Genomic DNA, 22,505 nt, shown 5'->3' on the forward strand with positions numbered 1-22,505 from the left:
ATAATAAAAGATCCGATTTACCTTACTAACAAGCGTTTTCATTGATTCTCTCATCTCACATAGCTTCCACTCAATTTAGCTTAGGTTATAAACGATAATCGGTTGACCGGCGTATGCTTTCTCGTGCTCTCCCGGAATAGTAGTGAGCATTGACAAGTTCGCGTGTCTTTTCAAGATAATCGCGCGACATAATCATTAAACGGTCATACCCCGTTACATTACATAAATGCAATTTAAATTAACAAAACTTGCAGTATATCGATCAGGCATTTTCCTTTTCCTTTCTAACTTTCTTAAAGTTAATATACTCGTATTTTCATTGTTTAGGTTTGCTTAGCGTTTTCGTTATTTTATTTCCATTGTTATTAAAATATTCATAATCATTATTATTATCATTTTTGTTACCTTTAAATCCAATTAGGTTTTCATTATTTTTAATTATATCAACATGTCTCGCTTTAGAGATTTTATTATTTAACAAAACTCTATATCCCACATAATCGTATCCTAATAAAATTCCTACGTCAGCTTTTATATTTCATTTCGTATTACTTATAATTTCTGACACTCTTACAAATACTTTACTTCCATATATTTGTAGATTGCTGATATCAGGTTTCCTTTTGAATAAAATTTCGAAAGGCGTCTCATTATCAGTTGTATTTGTAATCATTCTATTTTTCAAGTATGCGGCGGCTTTTACTACCTCTAGCCAATATTTTCAACTTACTTTGGCTTCAAATAATGAATATCTAACCGAATTTATAGTAATTGTTCGATAGTATCTTTCAGCCGTTTCATTTAATTAGTGTACATATGAAGGATATGATTCTAAATAAATTCCTTTCTCTCTTATAAACTTTCATGCACTATTATTCAAGTATTTTTTCCCGACATTGAATCTTAAGTTTTTAATTCTTTTTCCCATGATATTTTAAACTTTATTAACAAAATTAACAAAACAATCGTATATCTTTCTTTTGAATTTTAATGTATAAAACACACTTGCTATAATTGTCGATAAAAGTTATAAAATATTGAGATCCATCAAAACCTACTGTCTTATGCGGCCTGTTTAAATCTGTATGTACTATTTTTTAAATTTCATTTTTCTATTATTTTTAAATGGTAAATTATTTTGAATACACGTGCCAAATTTCAAAAATATCAACTCTAAACTTACCGGCATTCCATCGACTAGTTTATCTTTGCACATCTTTTTTAAGTATTTAAAATTCACGTGACCTAAAATCTTATGATATTTTCCTTTTTGTATTATATTATTTTCATTTATATTGATATTGTAACATTCTTTTCCGCTAAAGTAACTACTTTTCTTATACAATCCGTGCTCTTTGTAAGCTACTGCAATTAGTTTATTTTGCATATTATAAACTTTCGAAAAATTTTCAACAGAAATAATTTTGTACTTATTCGTTATTTTTGCAATGCTTAGCAAATTTTTATCCATTTCCTTAACATAAAATACATTGGATATTTTTATATTATTTGTAGTTCCATTTATCTCAAAATAAGTTACAGTACTATCGACTTTTGTTCCTTCAAAATTCCTAACTTTTACATTTATTGGTTCATTTCAAATTACTGAGTAAGAGTCATCATTTATTATGTGGTCAGTAAATCAACTGTGTAATATCTAATCTATTTTATTTTCCACACATTTATAGATTTTCGAAACGCTTTCACTTTTCTGTTTTACCTGTGTGAAGAATGTATCTGTAGTAACTTGATCGCTGAGGTTTTCCCCGTACCTCGCATCATGTTGCCCTGTTGCTTTATAGTGTTGTTGACCTCCTCTACCTCTGCTTCTCTAGTAGTGGCGTCGTTGTCGACCTTTACCTTCGTGACTTAGAAACTGCTGTGATTGCTGTTGATGATGTGAATTTCGTCTACTTCTTTGCTAGTGTATTCCACCATTTCTACCGCTTTTTCAAGTCCAAGATATCCAAGGATTTTTTTTATCTTTCTTCAAATGTCCGGGTTTTTTGCACTCATAATAAATTTTTCCTTTATCTTTTATCCTTTATCTTTATCCTTTATCTTTATTTTGTTCTGTGAGAAATGGACTACTCTTTTTCTTCCCATTTTCATTCGTTTTGCGGTTTTTCTACATACTTATTTTCGCTATCAAAAATTTGCAATTACGATCCGCTTCATTTATTGCACCAACTAAGTCTCCAATAAAACGCTTTGAATCTTCAAAATCTTCCAATTTAATTTTATTTATTATAATCTATTTTATTTTCCTTCGAAATATTACTAATCTCATATATAAACAATGGTTAAGGAAAATCCCTCTGTAATTAAAACAACACTCTTGAAAATTTCAACGTTTCGCCATAAATTCATGGCCTCTTCAGGAAAACTTTATTAAAAAAATTATGAACAATTAATTTGAAAAAATTAATTCTCCCCTGTGGAGACTGACTATAATTCCATTGTAAGTCGTAATACATTATAATCTATTTTATTTTCCTTCGAAATATTACTAATCTCATATATAAACAATGGTTAAGGAAAATCCCTCATTGTTTATATATGAGATTAGTAATATTTCGAAGGAAAATAAAATAGATTATAATGTATTACGACTTACAATGGAATTATAGTCAGTCTCCACAGGGGAGAATTAATTTTTTCAAATTAATTGTTCATAATTTTTTTAATAAAGTTTTCCTGAAGAGGCCATGAATTTATGGCGAAACGTTGAAATTTTCAAGAGTGTTGTTTTAATTACATGAGGGATTTTCCTTAACCATTGTTTATATATGAGATTATTAATTTTATTTAACTTGTTCCATATACATATTTGTATTACTGATGATTCATTAAAATATATTTGATCGAATTTCTTCATTATACGAGGTGTGTTCAAAAAGTAACGTGACTTTGTATTTTTAAGAAAAAATATTTATTTATTTATCAATACTTATGTTGTCCCCTTCAAAGTAATCCCGCTCAGATACAATACACTTATGCCAACGGTTTTTCCAATCCTCAAAGCACTTCTCATAAGCACTTTTCGGTATAGCCTTGAGCTCTTCCATCGATGCAGTCTTTATCTCTTCAATCGTTGCAAATCTCCGTCCTTTCATAGGTCTTTTTAGTTTTGGGAACAAGAAAAAGTCACATGGGGCCAAATCCGGTGAATGTGGTGGCTGAGGCATGATTGTGGTGTTGTTTTTGGCCAAAAAATTTCTCACAAGCAAAGATGAGTGAGCAGGGGCATTATCGTGATGCAAAAGCCATGATCTGTTTTTCCACAATTCTGGGCGTTTTCTTCGTATTGCTTCTCGCAAACGGTGCATAACTTCAAGATAATACTGTTTATTGACCGTACGTCCATATGGTAAGAACTCGTGATGCGCCACGCCATGGTAATCGAAGAAAACAGTGTGCAAAACTTAGACATTTGATCGAACTTGGCCTGCTTTTTTCGGTCTTGGCTCATCTGGGCTCTTCCATTGGGACGATTGGACTTTGGTTTCGATATCATAACCATATACCCATGATTCGTCACCAGTTATGTCCCTTTTGAGTAAATCTGGGTCGTCGTTGACGTCATTCAACAGTTCTTGAGCGATGCTCATGCGACGGTTCTTTTGGTCAAAATTTAGCAATTTCGGAACAAACTTCGCTGACACACGTCTCATGCCCAAAACGTTAGAAAAAATTTCATGGTACGAGCCAAGCGATATACCAACATCCTCAGTAACTTCTCTGATAGTGATTCGACGATTTTCCAGAACAATTTTCTTCACTGCTTGAACGTTTTCATCAGTTGTTGACGTGCTTGGGCGTCCAGAGCGAGGCTCGTCATTGGCATCTTCCCGGCCATCTTGGAAGAGTTTGTACCACTCGTAAACATTTTTTTTACTCAGTACAGTTTCACCGTATGCCACCGTCAACATTTCAAGTGTTTCGGAGCACTTTATTTTATTTTTTACACAAAATTTGATGCAAATCCTTTGATCCATATTTTTCGATAGCAAGAAATCGCCGAGCACGCAAAACACTTATAACCTTTACGCCTCTCACAACCAAAAAAAAATGCTATACACTTGAAACTTGGTACAGATGTTTGGGAAGAGTGTACCAACATAACAAAACAAAAAAATCGATAATCGAAAGTACGTTGCCCGTGAAATTTGAAAAGTCACCTTACTTTTTGAACACACCTCGTATTTTGACCCGTTTCTTGATTACTCAAAAATTCCATTTTATCATCTGTAATACAACATTAGATAAAATTCATTGCTTTTAAATTCTTGTCTCCTTGTGCTGCTTTATTTTCAGTAACCTGTTTTCCTCTAGTTGTAGGCTCATCATATTGTTTGCATTTCATATGTTTATATTCTCTTCTTCCACATGCTGTAATTCTTACCTTCAAAAATCTAAGGTTTCATATTATCGTTGTTTGCCATTTCGTCTTCTTTTTTTATTTTTTTGCTTTGCTTCTTCTTCTTTAATTTTTCTATTTTTATTGTTTGTGAATTGAAATCTTGTAATGATTCTCTATGGTCCTCTCCGTCTGTATTAGGGTTTCCTTTGACAGATAATGTTTTTACCGCTTTTTCTGCTTCTTCTATTTCTTCTTTCTTTTTATTTTCTAATGCTCTTTCGATTATCTGCTTAATAGCCTTCCTTAAATCGTCTAGTTTCAAGTCGTTATAATCTTCAACTTCTTTATATATTTTAAAAATTTCAATTAATCTTACTTTCGGCGCTGTCTTAGGTTCTTGTTTTTCTTTGATGTTTTTGCACACTCTTCTAAGATCTTTAATGTTAACAAAGAGTAACACTGTGTCTATTCTAAATTTGCATACGTAGCAATCAATTCTTCTTTTGGAATTGTATAAGTTCATCCAGAGCTTTTCCTTGCACATACCAGTATTTGTTTTCAATACTCATGAAGTAGATTTCCTCAGTGCTTGCTTGAACTTGTTTAACCATAGAACCTTCTAGTGTAACCACGCTCTCCTACCATGTTGAAATAAGGTATGAGTTAAAAGGAATATTATTCCTTATATGTATTTATTACACGAGGGTGGTCCGATAAGTACTTAGCCTCACCGCCCGTTGGCGCCACTCTCGCAAAAGAAATATTCTATCACGTAGTACAACCTCCTCGATAGTTACTGTCAAGATTTCAGCCGGATCGGAGTTGTAGTTTATTTTTGAGAGCGTGTGAAAGCAAGTGTGTCCGTTGATTTTTGAAAAATGGAAAAAGAGCAGTATCGGTCGGTGATTCGATTCTTGTTTTTGGAAGGGAAATCGCGCAGCGAAATCAAAAAGCGCTTGGATGCAGTGTACGGTGACTCTTCCCCTTCGATGGCGACCGTCAAAAATTGGTTTAACGAGTTTCAACGTGGTCGCACGTCGATATTTGAAGAGCCACGTCCAGGTGCTCCGAAAACGGCTACCACGGAGGATAACGTGATAAAAATTCACGATCTCGTATTGGCAGATCGACGACTGAAGGTGCACGAGATAGCTAAGATCGTAGGCATCTCAAAAGACCGCGTGGGTCATGTCCTGCATGAAATTTTGGGCATGAGAAAGCTGTCAGCGCGATGTGTGCCGCGTTTGCTCACTCCGGACAACAAGCACAACCGTGAGATAACTTCAGAGCAATGTCTGACGCTGTTTAAGCGCAATCCAAAGGAGTTTCTGCGTCGTTTCGTGACAGTCGACGAAACATGGATCCACTGGTATACACCAGAGACCAAGAAACAGTCGAAACAGTAGACTTTACCCGGCGAAAGTGCTCCGAAGAAGGCGAAGATTGCCCCATCAGCCGGAAAGGTGATGGCCACCGTTTTCTGGGATTCACAAGGTGTGATCTACATCGACTACCTGGAGAGAGGCAAAACCGTCACAGGGCCGTACTATGCCGAATTATTGGGCCGATTCGACGTCGAATTGCAGAAAAAACGGCCCCATTTGGCGAAAAAAAGTGCTCTTCCACCATGACAACGCACCGGCTCACTCCTCCGCCGTCGCCATGGCCAAATTGGTCGAATTAGGCTACGAACTGCTGCCCCATCCACCGTATTCTCCAGATTTAGCCCCGTGCGACTTCTTTTTGTTTCCAAACTTGAAAAAGTCACTCGCCAGGCATAATTTTGAGTCGAATGAGGAGGTAATTGCTGCCACGGAAGCCTACTTTTCAGACCTCGAGGAAACGTATTTTTCAGACGGGTTAAAGAAGTTGGAGCATCGCTTGGCCAAATGTGTCGAACTAAAAGGAGACTATGTTGAAAAATGAAACGTCACTTTTCCAAAATTTTCCATTTTCTTTTGTAGGCTAAGTACTTATCGGACCACCCTCGTATTTGACAAGTGGCATCACAGACATATTCATACAACATTCATAAATCTACAGACACTAAAACTTCACGCTTGGTTTCGGAGTCTTTATACCCGATAACTGCTGAGTTATAATTACACAATTCAGCACTCATCACAATTTCAAAGAGTGCATCGTACTGCTAAGCTTTGCATTCTATGTAGGACATTGTACTGCTAAGCTTTGTATTCTATGAAGTGCATTGTACTGTTGAGCATAACATAAATTTATTTTATTTTCTAGCAATTTCAGATGTTTTTAATGAATACGGTAGTAATTTAAAATTTACACATGAAACAGTTATTAATAACAAAATTGTATTTTTAGATACGTCATCATAAATAACTGATAATAGAATTTTAATTAATTGATATCCAAAGCCAACTTGTTCAGGCAGAGAGCTAAATTTTAATTCAAATCATACTTTATAAAAGAAACGTAATATTGTCCATAATTTGTTAGACAGAGAAATAATTTTATCCCATAGAACTTTCCATACAGAAAATATCAAGATAGTAATAACATTTAAATTAATAACAATTATTTTTCTGATTTTACTAATTCAGTGATTTTAGAACAATTTGAATTCAAATAATGCCTCACATAATACTTTAAAATTTACTATTTTATTACCATACCATGAGCAATTTTTTAACTCTTGTAAATCTACCTTCAAAAGTACAACATATGGGTTGTTTCGCATATGTTAGATGTGGCAAGGAAAAGAAGTGAAAAATCGTCCGAGATTTGCAGTGCTAATAAGTTACAATGTAACCAATGTCCGGCGGTTTATATACGAGGGTGGTCAATAAGTCTTTACAAAATCCAAGAGACGGCGCTCGTCACACTTAAATTATGATGTTTTTGGCAAGCAATACTACTAACTAGACATCGTACAAAGTTTCAGCTCGATTCATTAAGTCGTTTTTTTGTGAGCGTTGGTTGAACAAAAAGTTATTGGTTTATTTGAAAAATGGAAAAAACAGAGTTTCGAGCGGAAATAAAACACTTTTATTTGAAAGGCCTTACACCAAAAGAAATTACAATTATGGCAAGTCTACCCCTGTGTTTAAGACTGTTTATAACTAGGTAAATGAATTCAAACGCGGCCGTACAGCAACAAAAGATGAACCTCGTTCAGGACGCCCCATAGAAGTGAGTACGCCCGAAATGGTCAACAAAATCCACGATATGGTGTTGAGTGATAGAAGATTAAAATTGCGAGAATTAGTTGAGGCCACAGGGGTATCAAAGGGTACAATCATTTCAATTTTGCATAAAAAATTGGGTATGAAAAAAATATCAGCAAGATGGGTACCGCGTTTGCTCACTGTTGAAAACAAACGAACCCGCCTGGTCACCTCTGAGGCTCTTTTGGCACGCATACGTCGTAGTCCGGAAGACTTTTGGCGTCGACTCGTAACTGTAGACGAAACATGGGTACACCACTACACTCCTGAAATCAAAGAACAGTCCAAACAATGGATTACTGCAGGAGAACCAGCCCCAAAGAAGGCAAAGACAGTAAAGTCAGCTGGCAAGATTATAGCCACGGTTTTCTGGGATGCGTATGGAATCATCTACATCGACTACTTGGAAAAGGGCCAGACGATCACTGGACAATAATATGCGTCATTATTAGGTTAGCTGAAAGAAAAAATCAGAGAAAAACGTTCTCACTTGAACAAATAAAAATGCCTCTTTCTTCAAGACAATACTCGAGTTCACACGTGTGCAGCAACGATTCACGTCACAACGATTCTCGTCGAATGAAAAAGTCATCGCCGAAACAAATGCCTATTTTGAGGGTTTTCAAAAATGATATTTTTCTGATGGCTTCAAAAAATTGGAAGGCCGTTTAACAAAATGTATCAACCTTCAAGGAGATTATGTTGAAAAATAAAAAAAAATTACATATGCAAAACTTTTTTTTTCTTTTTTTTGTAAAGACTTATTGATCCCCCCTCGTAGGACAGACAAAAAGGAAACTAGAACAAAGAATTACAAAATATGCAAATACTCCAATAGACAAATTACTACCAATTCCAAAACATCTTACAGAGAATCCAACACAGTTTTGATTTGAATAATGTTCGAATTTGTGACAAAGAGATTAATAATCAAATAAGATATATTTCCGAAATAACATTTATCAATACGTATAGTAATACTATTAACAGATAAGAGGATTAAATAAATAAAATAAAATAAATAGAATAAAATAAATTTAGTATAACTAATTATCCAATACTATATCTATATTAATAAGATTATCTTTGTATTATGCTTATGTTTATCTTTTTGTCTCTCAGTATGCAGTGTGACTTGTGTTGTGTGACTTCTGGTTTGCTATTTATTGTGCATTTTCGGATTGTTATTTATTATATTATGACTAGATTGTTCATTTTAATTTATAATATTTACAAATAATTTTTGTCGTATATAGTTATTTTTGATATTGTGAAAATTATTCAGATTGCATTGGTATGTGTTATTTGTTTTGTAGTTATGTGTTTGGATATCATTACATGTGTAAAAAAATTTTTTTACATTATATTTATATAACGAATTGATTATTTTTGAAATAAAAGACCTGATGAGGCTGAAATACAAACCAGCGAAACGTCATTATAGATAATAAAGTACTTTCATTTTTATTTGGAGAATTGAGATTCACTCTCGTATTTCTTTGGTTAGAATTTCACAAAATTTTATATATTGGATAGTAACAGTATGGTTGATTATTATTATTTATGATATTCAACAAATTAGACTTTCTTTTAAGAATGTGATTCAATTTAGAATAAAACACCCTGTGTTATTTAAATTAATTTTATTTAAATTTTTAACACATCAATATATATATATATTTATATTTTCTTGTAGCTCAGCTACAAAGTACATATTTACTTATTTATTTATTTCAATGCAATATGTCGTAAATTTTATGTAATTTATACAACATTTAAATAATGAAATCTTATTGTACTCTGTAGAGTTGTTTGTATATATACATTAAATATTATTTCTAGCAGGTACTGGAGGTGCTGTAGAGGATCTTGCAGGAATAGGTGGTGGTATCGATGATGGTAATACTGGTGGGGGCACTCTTGGAGGAGGTAGAGGGAGTTGCCTCATCGGTAAGGGAGGAGCGTTTACGTATTTTTTATCTACATTTTCCGAAGAACTTATATTTGTATGATCAGAAATAGATGAACTAGAAATATTTTCAGTTATCTCTTCATGTATCGTAGACTCTTCCACTGAAGCTTTATGTTTTTCTACACTGACAGATTTCTGGATTAAATCTATATTTGTTCCTAAAATCGTTGAAGATTTTGACGGTGGCACAGGTCTTGGTGGTGGCGATTTATGTGAAGGATTAATTAATGGATTTTGAAAGTTTTTGCTATAATAGTTCATATGTCCTTTTTCAATGTTTAGATTTTCGTTTTCATGAAGAATTTCATCGTTTTTAAAGTAATCAATTTCTTTTTCAACAAAAGGGACCCAATCAGGGGATTTCAATGTCAAATGTAAAATATTTCCATAAAAAGCAATTGTGCCTTTTTGTACAGCAGCCAATGCACTTTGACCATCTCGAAATGTTACCCAAATTGTATCATTCACAAATCTTACGAGTAGAATTTCTCCAATTTCTGATAGATTTTGTACAAGAGAGTTCATAAAATCCGTTTCTATAATATTCTCAACGTCGTGTTTATTTTCATCCAACTGAATGATTACTGTTCCATCTGGAGGACCTAAATTTTGAATTACTTGGCGAAACACGTGGCACCGTTGGAGTTGATCAGTACATTGGATTTCAATGTCAACGATAGCAACAACTGGACGATGGTCACTTTGTTTTAATTCTCCTCTGCCATAATATATTAGTTTTCCAATATTCCAATCTTCATCGCCTTCTGAAAATAGCAAAAAGAAAAATTGTAAAAACTTATCATAGTAATATTATAAAATTTAAAATAAATTACTTATATCAACAAATGTATAAGGTTTTCTTTTCAAAAATGTTTTTATGGGATATGCATTGCAAAATTGTAGTTAGTACTTTATGAGCTTATTTTTAAAAATTAATAAAATAAAAAAAACTATATAGGAATTTAGAACCAAATTGAATCATCGATATATAGTCGAATCCATAACTCTTTAGTAAGATCGACTTTCGTTTAAGCTGTTTTTTGATATTGTACAATGCGTACTAGATAATGGTAGTTAATCAGAGAGTTGAGCCAAATATGTGCACACTGCTGTTTGAGCAGAGGTATTTTAGAATAATATAAATAAATGACTCGAATAATGACAGTATTTTAGAATTACTGATAATCTATTCGCTTAAAAACATTGTTGTACATTATATTATTTAGTGGTAAAATCATGCGATTTAAAATGTGTGAGTAGTGCTAGGTCATTGCTTCACTATAAAAGAGACTCACGCCAGCACACAGATACTTTGGTAGCATGAAACCTTCAATTTATAATGAAAAATAAAAATTTAATGTGTTCCATTTTAACTTACACATTAAATTATTTCAAAATCTATGAGATCTAGCGTAAAATGTTTCAAATAAAAGTTACTCGTCTTTAAGGGGTCATAAATATGGTGATTTGACTTTGACCTTGAGGGTCATTTTTAAGGTCATTTGGAGGTCAACATTGTTTTTTTAAATGGGAACCTCCATTTTTTACACCAGATTCAGAAAGAGCGGGAAATTCTATGTTCGGATGACCTATTATATGTTGGATCCGGGAAACCCTCCAAGATAGGCTCCAAGTTTACATAAAGTTCAATGTTATTTTTTTCTTAATCTTTCTAACTACAGATAAAAGTTATTGAACTTCAAGAGAGGCATCTTGTGATGACCTTAACTTTGACCTTGAGGGTCATTTTCAAGGTAATTTTTAAGATCATTTGAAGGTCAACCTTGTGTTTTTCGATATATTCTCCTTTTTTATCATGGATTTGGACACAACAAAAAATTCAGAAAATATATTACATGTAGTGTATACTTGACCCCGCAAGATCATGTGAAGTTTAATTATTTTTTTATAGGAACCACTATTCTTGATGTCAGAATCGGAAAGTAGAAAAAGTTCTCAAGGTTTCATGTAAAGGATTAGTTCAACTTTTTATGGCCATTTAAAACATCAAAATAATGACAAATTGCTTTACTCAAAACAGTTTCATGTTTTGCTAAGAGAAATTAAAGTATGAGTAAGTATTAGAATACTCTAAATTCATTAATCTTTTCATCGTATACAGGGTTTAACAAAAGTTATCAGTAAATACTGATTATAATCAAGAATAATAGTCAATATGATGACAAATAACTTAATAATTATGATACGAATGATCTGGCAATAAATTAATGATAAATGGTTCGCACAATTACGTTAAATGTTCAATAGGTCCTCATTTGTTCGCTAAGCATGTTTCCGAATGGCGACGATAATTATTTATAACTTCTCTAAGTATTTCTGGCGTAACTGATGTACAAGCTCTTTTAATTCTGTTCATCATAACTAGTCTAGTAGTAGGTCTGTCCTTGTAAACAGCATCCTTGCGAAACCCCCAGAAATAGCTGTCCAATAGATTGAGGTCAGCAGACCCAAGTAGATCATCACGACCTATTCCATGAGCTAAACATTCAAAAATACTTTAACGTTTATAGCAAAGTAAGTACGAGCACCATATTTTTCTAGCCACATAAGCTGTCGAATATTCAGTGGAATCTTCTCCAAGTATCCAGGTAGATCATTTTCCAGAAAATCAAGATTTGTTTGACCGTTGACATTGTCATAGAAAAAATAAGGATCAATGGTATGCCAGTTAAATATTCCCACCCAAACATTAAGACTTTAATAGTGTTAATTTATAACTTGGTGATGCCAATGAGGATTGACAGGTGACCAATAATAATGACAAGTATGTCTATTAAGTCTACAAACACATTTAAAAGTAGCTTCATCACTAAAACAAACATTCGAAAAGAAATTCGGATTTTCATCCAGTCGATTAAGAGTTTACCAACAGTAATTTATTTTGAGTAAATGATCATTTTCATTTACTTTCTGGTGTAGGATGATGTGATATGGATGATAACCCACGAATCTTAATATTCAATGAACAGTAGTTCGAGGTACACCCAATCGATGTTTAATTTCTTGTATTGATGTGAGGGTTCGAATGAACCATTTCCAATTCAGCAAGAAGTCTTGGATCATTGTTATTAAAATTCCTGTTTCTACTTCTCCGTCGATATAGATCATTCATATGGCAACGTCTTTCAATATTTCTGATTTGTCTGTCATTTGGATGGCACTGGTTCGGAAAACGTTCAGCATAGAACCGAGCAGCAGCTTTGTAATTCCGGCCACATTAACCGAGAACTAACAATACTTCCACAATTTCATTTCCTGAATAATTCTGTGAAGAAGTATCAAAGTCGTTATACATATTTGAAAGATAACACTAAAGAGTGGTATTGATTTGTTAATACTTTATAGTTACAGACGTGAAAAATGCTCATTATTGATTATTATTCATCTTAACATTAATTTGTTACTCCGTTCAAATATGAATCGAAAATTAACGTTTTTATTGAAAAATTTACTTTGATCGTGAAATGAGCTTAAAGAATTGATTACACATTACATTGTAATAATGACAGGACGTATAACTTTCGCTGTTTTGCGAATCCGAGATCAAGAATGTCGGTTCCTATGAAAAAAAAGTTGAACTTCAGATGACCTTGCGGGGTCAACTAGACACTACATGTGATATGTTTTCTGAACGTGGAGTTCTTTGTTGTTTTCTAAATCCATGATAAAAAAAGTAAGTTACTCCGAGAAACACAAGGTTGAGCTTCAATGATCTTGAAAATGACCTTCCAGGTCATAGTTAAGGTCACTGCCAGACGCCCCTTTCCAAATGCAATAACTTTTATCTGTAATATTTTTCGTATAACCTTATCGTTCTTAGGTCAGTTAAATGGAAAGATTAAGAAAAAAATAACATTAAACGTTATGTGATCTTAAGGGTTACCTTGGAGGGTTTCCTGGACTCAACGTATAATAGGTTATCTAAACGTGGAATTTTCCGCTCTTTCTAAATCTGGTATCAAAAATGGAGGTTTCAAAATTAAAAAAAACAAAGTTGACCTTCAAATGACTTTGAAAATGTCCCTCAAGGTCGAAGTTAAGTCACCATATTTATGACCCTCTTAAAGATGAGTATCTTCTATTTGAAACAGTATATCTCCTTCTCTATAAAACAATTTTCCTTGAAACTAACTAAACATTATTTGTTTTCATGTCACAATGTTATAAGTTACGAGGGTGGTCCGATAAGTACTTAGCCTACAAAAGAAAATGGAAAATTTTGGAAAAGTGACGTTTCATTTTTCAACATAGTCTCCTTTTAGTTCGATACATTTGGCCAAGCGATGCTCCAACTTCTTTAACCCGTCTGAAAAATACGTTTCCTCGAGGTCTGAAAAGTAGGCTTCCGTGGCAGCGATTACCTCCTCATTCGACTCAAAATTATGCCTGGCGAGTGACTTTTTCAAGTTTGGAAACAAAAAGAAGTCGCACGGGGCTAAATCTGGAGAATACGGTGGATGGGGCAGCAGTTCGTAGCCTAATTCGACCAATTTGGCCATGGCGACGGCGGAGGAGTGAGCCGGTGCGTTGTCATGGTGGAAGAGCACTTTTTTTCGCCAAATGGGGCCGTTTTTTCTGCAATTCGACGTCGAATCGGCCCAATAATTCGGCATAGTACGGCCCTGTGACGGTTTTGCCTCTCTCCAGGTAGTCGATGTAGATCACACCTTGTGAATCCCAGAAAACGGTGGCCATCACCTTTCCGGCTGATGGGGCAGTCTTCGCCTTCTTCGGAGCACTTTCGCCGGGTAAAGTCTACTGTTTCGACTGTTTCTTGGTTTCTGGTGTATACCAGTGGATCCATGTTTCGTCGACTGTCACGAAACGACGCAGAAACTCCTTTGGATTGCGCTTAAACAGCGTCAGACATTGCTCTGAAGTTATCTCACGGTTGTGCTTGTTGTCCGGAGTGAGCAAACGCGGCACACATCGCGCTGACAGCTTTCTCATGCCCAAAATTTCATGCAGGACATGCCCCACGCGGTCTTTTGAGATGCCTACGATCTTAGCTATCTCGTGCACCTTCAGTCGTCGATCTGCCAATACGAGATCGTGAATTTTTATCACGTTATCCTCCGTGGTAGCCGTTTTCGGAGCACCTGGACGTGGCTCTTCAAATATCGACGTGCGACCACGTTGAAACTCGTTAAACCAATTTTTGACGGTCGCCATCGAAGGAGAAGAGTCACCGTACACAGCAAAAACAAAAACAAGAATCGAATCACCGACCGATACTGCTCTTTTTCCATTTTTCAAAAATCAACGGACACACTTGCTTTCACACGCTCTCAAAAATAAACTACAACTCCGATCCGGCTGAAATCTTGACAGTAACTATCGAGGAGGTTGTACTACGTGATAGAATATTTCTTTTGCGAGAGTGGCGCCAACGGGCGGTGAGGCTAAGTACTTATCGGACCACCCTCGTATACCACGGATCCAGGGGGTTGCATTTCTTATTTTTCACAAGGGTGTAAGTATTTTTTTTTAATTTTATTCTTGTAAACTAAATGAAAATTCTTTTATTCGAATGGACATTGAAAACTACAAGTAATGTATTTCGAATTTTCTCTTTAAATTATATATTAGAAGGCAAAGAATTAAATATTTATTTGTGTAACGGTCCTATTTATGAGCTATTTATTAAATCACTGAATTACTGCAACTAGTCTAACGTATCTATCTGTTTATTCAAATCAATATATTAAGCGGCGCTACCTCACTGTTTACGCGATTGTATAGAAATAAGAATCGAATCAAAATAAACAGCGTGACGTCACAAAGTAATAGATATAGATATAATGATTTTGGATATTACTAATCTCATATATAAACAATGGTTAAGGAAAATCCCTCATGTAATTAAAACAACACTCTTGAAAATTTCAACGTTTCGCCATAATCTCATGGCCTCTTCAGGAAAACTTTATTAAAAAAAAAATTATGAACAATTAAAAACTTTTTTATAAACAAATCGACATGATCATAACACTACAGTACACATCTAACAATAATAATAAAATCATTCGTACTCACAACTATAGAAAACCTAAGTCATAGTAATGTTAATTAATAAAATATTTTTACTATTCAGAAACAAACCGAAAAGTCAGAGATATAAAATGAACTGTGAATTTCAAAGTGGTAAAACTGTCTATATACTAGAAATGTCAATATAGTAAGCAATTAAACAACCAATCAGAGTCAAGCACGAAACGGAGATGCCCGAACAATTCGAATCACACAAATAAAATTCAATGACAAGAGCGCATCTCTTTTACAACATTTACAATCCGACAGTATTGTTTATTGAGAAGCTTCACATCTTCTTTTCTGTTAATCGTGTTATCACTAATATTAATATTAATCATCTCAGATGTAATTCTTTTTTTGTAATTTGATTCTCTATCCAAAATAACTGTGTTTTCCCAATCAAATTCATGGTTAGGAAAATTCTCTATGTGAGAAGATACTGGTAACTTATTTTTTCCTATTGAATCTTTGTGTTCTTTAATTCTCTTTTTTAAACTACGTTTTGTTTCCCCTACATAATTCGCAGGGCATGATTTACAATTGAATTTGTAAACGACTCCAGTTTCATCCCACTTTGACAATTTGTCCTTGCCTAGTTTAATTATGTTATTCAGTTTTTGCTTAAAATAGGAACACATGTGATTTTAACTTTAAATTTCTTAAAGATAGAATTACAATTATAATAAAAATTCTCACATAACGGCAGTGGTAGTATAGTGTCTTGATTATATTGTTTATTATTGTGAACTGATTCAATAATACCTTTGATTTGTTTGTATCTATGTTGTCTTAGTCTACGATTGATATTTGAGTTTATGAATTTAATCGGATAATTATTTTGTAATAATGTTTTTTTTATTTGTTCAATATTAGCATCATGAAAGGTCGGATCTGATAAACGTACTGCTCTATCAACTAAATTAGAAATAATATTTTTCTTCTGTTGAATAGTGTGATTAGAATTGTAATTCAATAGTCTGCCTGCCGAAAGTGGTTTCTGATACCAATTAGTATAAATAGAATTGTGATTTCGGTAGATAGTCACATCAAGAAAATTTATACTGTTGTTTTGTTCTATTTCATATGTGAATTTCAAATGTCTGTTATAGCTGTTAAAAATGTCTAATACTGATTGTACATGTTCTTTTTTTATACACAAAATTGTATCGTCAACATAACGGTAATAAAAAATTGGAACACATTTTCTCTTCTCTACACTTTCTCATTATTTCACTAATAAATAGCCCTACTTATTTTCTTTCAAAAGTATTAGATAAAAACCTGAGAAAATGTATTGAACCACCCAAATCATATATTAAAAATAGTTTTTCATTGATAGATAAGTTTAAAAAAATATATATTCCGGATGATTATAATTTACTTTCGCTCGAGGTAAGTTCTCTTTTTACGAACATTCCCTGTGATTTGGTTATCAAAAGTTTAGACAAACGTTACAATAGAATAAAATCACACTCAAAAATTCCATTCAATACAATAATTGATATTACCAAATTCATATTTAATAATACTTATTTTTGTTTTAATAATAAAATATATAAACAGATGTTTGGTTCTCCAATGGGATCCCCAATATCGCCATTATTTGCAGATTTAGTCATGGATGACTTAGAAAATTATTGTTTGGATGAACTTAAAAAGGATTTTGACTGTGTTCCAATTTTTTATTACCGTTATGTTGACGATACAATTTTGTGTATAAAAAAAGAACATGTACAATCAGTATTAGACATTTTTAACAGCTATAACAGACATTTGAAATTCACATATGAAATAGAACAAAACAACAGTATAAATTTTCTTGATGTGACTATCTACCGAAATCACAATTCTATTTATACTAATTGGTATCAGAAACCACTTTCGGCAGGCAGACTATTGAATTACAATTCTAATCACACTATTCAACAGAAGAAAAATATTATTTCTAATTTAGTTGATAGAGCAGTACGTTTATCAGATCCGACCTTTCATGATGCTAATATTGAACAAATAAAAAAAACATTATTACAAAATAATTATCCGATTAAATTCATAAACTCAAATATCAATCGTAGACTAAGACAACATAGATACAAACAAATCAAAGGTATTATTGAATCAGTTCACAATAATAAACAATATAATCAAGACACTATACTACCACTGCCGTTATGTGAGAATTTTTATTATAATTGTAATTCTATCTTTAAGAAATTTAAAGTTAAAATCACATGTGTTCCTATTTTAAGCAAAAACTGAATAACATAATTAAACTAGGCAAGGACAAATTGTCAAAGTGGGATGAAACTGGAGTCGTTTACAAATTCAATTGTAAATCATGCCCTGCGAATTATGTAGGGGAAACAAAACGTAGTTTAAAAAAGAGAATTAAAGAACACAAAGATTCAATAGGAAAAAATAAGTTACCAGTATCTTCTCACATAGAGAATTTTCCTAACCATGAATTTGATTGGGAAAACACAGTTATTTTGGATAGAGAATCAAATTACAAAAAAAGAATTACATCTGAGATGATTAATATTAATATTAGTGATAACACGATTAACAGAAAAGAAGATGTGAAGCTTCTCAATAAACAATACTGTCGGATTGTAAATGTTGTAAAAGAGATGCGCTCTTGTCATTGAATTTTATTTGTGTGATTCGAATTGTTCGGGCATCTCCGTTTCGTGCTTGACTCTGATTGGTTGTTTAATTGCTTACTATATTGACATTTCTAGTATATAGACAGTTTTACCACTTTGAAATTCACAGTTCATTTTATATCTCTGACTTTTCGGTTTGTTTCTGAATAGTAAAAATATTTTATTAATTAACATTACTATGACTTAGGTTTTCTATAGTTGTGAGTACGAATGATTTTATTATTATTGTTAGATGTGTACTGTAGTGTTATGATCATGTCGATTTGTTTATAAAAAAGTTTTTAATTGTTCATAATTTTTTTTTTAATAAAGTTTTCCTGAAGAGGCCATGAGATTATGGCGAAACGTTGAAATTTTCAAGAGTGTTGTTTTAATTACATGAGGGATTTTCCTTAACCATTGTTTATATATGAGATTAGTAATATTTCGAAGGAAAATAAAATAGATTATAATGATTTTGGATATTAAGAAAAATATGTTAATTAGGGATAAATTTAATATAACAAAGTATTGATTATATAGATTTTACCATGTAGATTCATAATATAATAACAAAAATTACATTCAATTATAAAATAATAATGAATATCAATATGCAAAGTTGATTTATTTATTACGTTAACATATGAAATATTAGAAAAATATAAATAATTCATATGCAAAGTGAATAAGCATAGTACATGAGTAAGAATTGGTTTCATTAATAACAGCTAAATAATAACTGTTATTAATAAATAAACAATTAATAATTTATTTAAACAATAAGCTATGTATAAAACGAAAATATTAAGTTAATACTTGATAATGATAACTTTATAATTTAGAAATCTTAGATAATTAATCTAATAATTGCATATTAAGATTAGAAAAAACCGTTACAAATATGAAAAATTAGTCATAATTCAAATGTTATTAATTAATTTAAATAATTAATTTTGGAAAATACTTCCAAAATTAATCAACTATAAAGTTATATGAAAATTTAATAATTTTTTATTGTAAATATTGTAATATCACGTTAATTAACTTTATTAGTTGTTAACTTGTTGGATAGAGGAAACTCGGGGGAATTTCTTCGGCTTCCGGGCTCCTCGGCCAACGAGTGAGAGCGTTTCCCCGACTTTGTGAAGGGCGCCAGACAGCCGAAAATCGGTAGTCGTCGGGGAAAACGTCGGCAAGGCGAGCTTTTCGCAGCTCAAGCCAACCGACGTGAGTGGTACGCTCCACTCTTCCACCACAGCCTAAATATCACCACAAACCCTTATCCTTGGTCCACGGCTAGCTCCACGCATGTACCTCGATCCAGGGGTAGGTATCGGCCTCGGCTATAAATCGCGAAAAGTGAGGTCGGAACAATTAGCGCACGCACACAAGATGTCCGCCGGTCGTCCGTGGTTTTGGCTCCTTCCTAGTCCTGCTAAAGTCGGAAAAAGGGAAAGGTTGGCAACAAAATCACGGCACTTTTGTCAGAAAACACTTTATTCCACTTGCGTTCCTTACAACCCGGCGCGACGGTTAATGCCTAAATACGCGAGGGGTGATGGCGGCCCAGCGTTCGCGCGAATTTGCAACGGTCGCGACGACGGAATTCGCACGTCTCGCGAACCGATAAATAACGCGCGCAACGCACCAAAAACTCTCTCGCGTTATACGATTAGGCGGCACTCGTCACCGCAAAGTCAGCCCTGCAAATAAAATGTCGGCAACTTACAAAAATCTCTTAATTCCTCGGCGAATTGGTAGGGAAGGAGAGAGAGCTTTGTCGTGCTGTTGCTGCTGCTACGGCGGGTGACAAAATGGACGAGTCTTTTCGCTACTCGTCCTTCCCGGAAATCTCTTCCAAAATCACGGATTTTCCCCCGCTATCGTCTGTTAGTCATAAGAGGCTATGCAAATTAGCCTACCCCTACCGCGGGTCCTTTATCAGAGAGAGCGGAACAAACAAGTTTCAACACCCTCTCGTCATGTACAAATTTTCACTTAAGTCAGCGGCGCTCGGTCTAAGTATAAAATTTCGCATAGTCTGAATTATTAATCTAATGGTTGTACGTCTCGCTATACATCATTATTTCGCAGTTCGTGATTTATTATTTTTTTCGCATGTCAGTTACAATGTTTTTGTCCAATTGTCCATTTATTTTGCCTGAATTAACAATAAATTCGCTCGCATTAATTTATTCAAGTTGTCAGCTCATTCAAATTTTCGTCAGTAGCGCCCCTGTAATTGATTTGCATATGTATAAGTCAGTGTGTCTGTTTTATCGGTATTCTCGGTAGTGCGCATGGTCAGTAATTTAAAATAGTCGTCGGAAACTTCGCGCCGCTAGCGCCTTTAATTAGTATTTTCCTTTATCTCTCTCTATCTCTCTCTCGCTCCCTCTCTCTAGTGCTATCTCGCGCGCTCCCCTCCTTGTCGGTCTCGCATACGCGCGCGCTCTCCTACTCTATCTCTCGCTCTCATACACGCTATCGCGGCACATGTGCGGCGTCCAAAATGGCCGCGCCCGCTCGCACACGTGCTCGTCGCGCCTCGCGTTCGTCGTTCTCGGCGCCTCCTGGAGCGCTCGCTCGCCGTCCAGGTCCGCGTGTGTGTGTGTGCGGTTGTTCTTCGTTGGCGACACCTGTGGCCACAGGTGTCGTCATTCTCAGCAGTGTCAGTGTGTGTGCGCGCCACCGGTAGTAGCCGGCCGATCAGCTGATCGCCGGCTCCCGGTGGACTGTCTTCGTCGGCGGTGTCAGCCTCGTCCTGGCCAAAGGCGAGCTACGTCGGTGTGTGTGTGTGGCTGGAAGGCCACGTGTGGCAGCTTCTCGGGTACGTGCCTCGGGAAGCTGCACGTTTTGCATGTGTTTTGGTGCGGCCTCCTCGCCTCTGCCGTCGGACGCCGTCTGTGTCCTTGCAACGCCCGTATCTCCGGTCGTGGGCGTTGCAGGGAGAAGAAAAGGGGCGCGCGTTAGAGGGTGGGCCTTGCCGCAATTTATGCGGCCGGTCGCGAGACGGGTGGGCATAGGGCAAGGGCGCGCACGGGCAGCAGAAGGTGCGAGCTTCTGCTGCGCGCCTCATTACAAACTTTTGACGACACTATTGGCGACAATTGTATATTGTATAAAATCAACAAATAACAAATTCTGTATAGTTTACATGTGTTAAAAACTTAATATTAATTGTTATTTACTTGTAAATTAAGAAAACTCATTTCTCAAAATTCGCGAATGTATCTCGAATTTTTGATGACATCTCTCCTGCAAAAATAAGCGGGAAAATCTATGTATAAATAGGCCCACCTCTGCACAGGCTAGCATTCACTTCTAGCCTTGCAAGGTGAGCGCATGAGTTTGAATAAACTTGGATTATACCTAAGTTCTTTCTCTCATTGTGATTAACTAAGCAAGACTGTCCATTCCTTATAATTTATATTATATAATTTATATATATAATTTATAATAACTCGACTTATAGAACATCTCGCGCTATAAGAATCTTGAGCCGAATTATATCCTATCAAAGAGAGACTTTAGCTCTGCTTATGGGACAATTCGCACCATAAGAAACTAGGGCATTGTCTGACTTTCCTCGAAACATTGTACTTATTTATGTATATTTGATTTACTTATTGATTACATTTGATTTATTTATCTATTTTATTGACAATTAGAGTATAATCATTGGAAACAAATTCTTACTCATTAGCTAGATACGAGAGTTCGAATTATTTTATTTATAAGTGATACGAACATCACATTTGAACATTTATTTATTATCCATCCTCTTCAGTTGAATATTCATTTTTATTACAATAGATAGCTACGATAGGCAAGCAGAATTAAATTTTAATAATACACTAGATGATATTCCATATTACTTCTTATTGTTCGGAAACTTATCTATCAACATCATTAATTTTCTTAAATAAAAAAAATTCTCTGAAAATAGATTGAGAATATCGATATAAACTTATGGATTATAAGCAGAACAATAATGATATTCTTCAAAAAAATGCTTGAAACAAAGATTTCTTACACCAACCGCAACAAATAATAACCACGTTTTTACAACCATCTATTTTACAATGCATTCCACATGAATCTCCGAAACTGAAATCTACGGGATTTTCAAATGCCTCTGGTTTATCTACAAGATACCCACTTTTATACCACGCATACCTGAATAGATTCTTATAACGTGGGGATGAAAACTGTTTATGAACTAGTGACTGTAATTTGATAATATTATTTCGTTTGTGCAACTCTAAATC

At 34.3% G+C, this 22,505-nt stretch overlaps 1 protein-coding gene across 6 annotated transcripts in view; it reads right to left on the reverse strand.

Annotated features, from left to right (window-relative positions):
• Positions 1–9,229: 9,229 nt before the first annotated feature.
• LOC131668558 (synaptojanin-1) overlaps positions 9,230–22,505 on the reverse strand; it is a 433,427-nt gene continuing 420,151 nt past the window's right edge. For all 6 annotated transcript variants that reach the window (XM_058942847.1, XM_058942873.1, XM_058942843.1 and 3 more), the window contains one exon: positions 9,230–10,296. In XM_058942847.1, coding sequence (XP_058798830.1) covers positions 9,386–10,296 — 911 coding nt within the window. In that variant the 3' untranslated portion in view covers positions 9,230–9,385. The remainder of the gene's footprint in view (positions 10,297–22,505) is intronic.

Source organism: Phymastichus coffea, unplaced genomic scaffold, assembly GCF_024137745.1.
Source record: "Phymastichus coffea isolate CEN01 unplaced genomic scaffold, Cenicafe_Pcof_1.1 PCOF00006, whole genome shotgun sequence".
NCBI lineage: Eukaryota > Metazoa > Arthropoda > Insecta > Hymenoptera > Eulophidae > Phymastichus > Phymastichus coffea.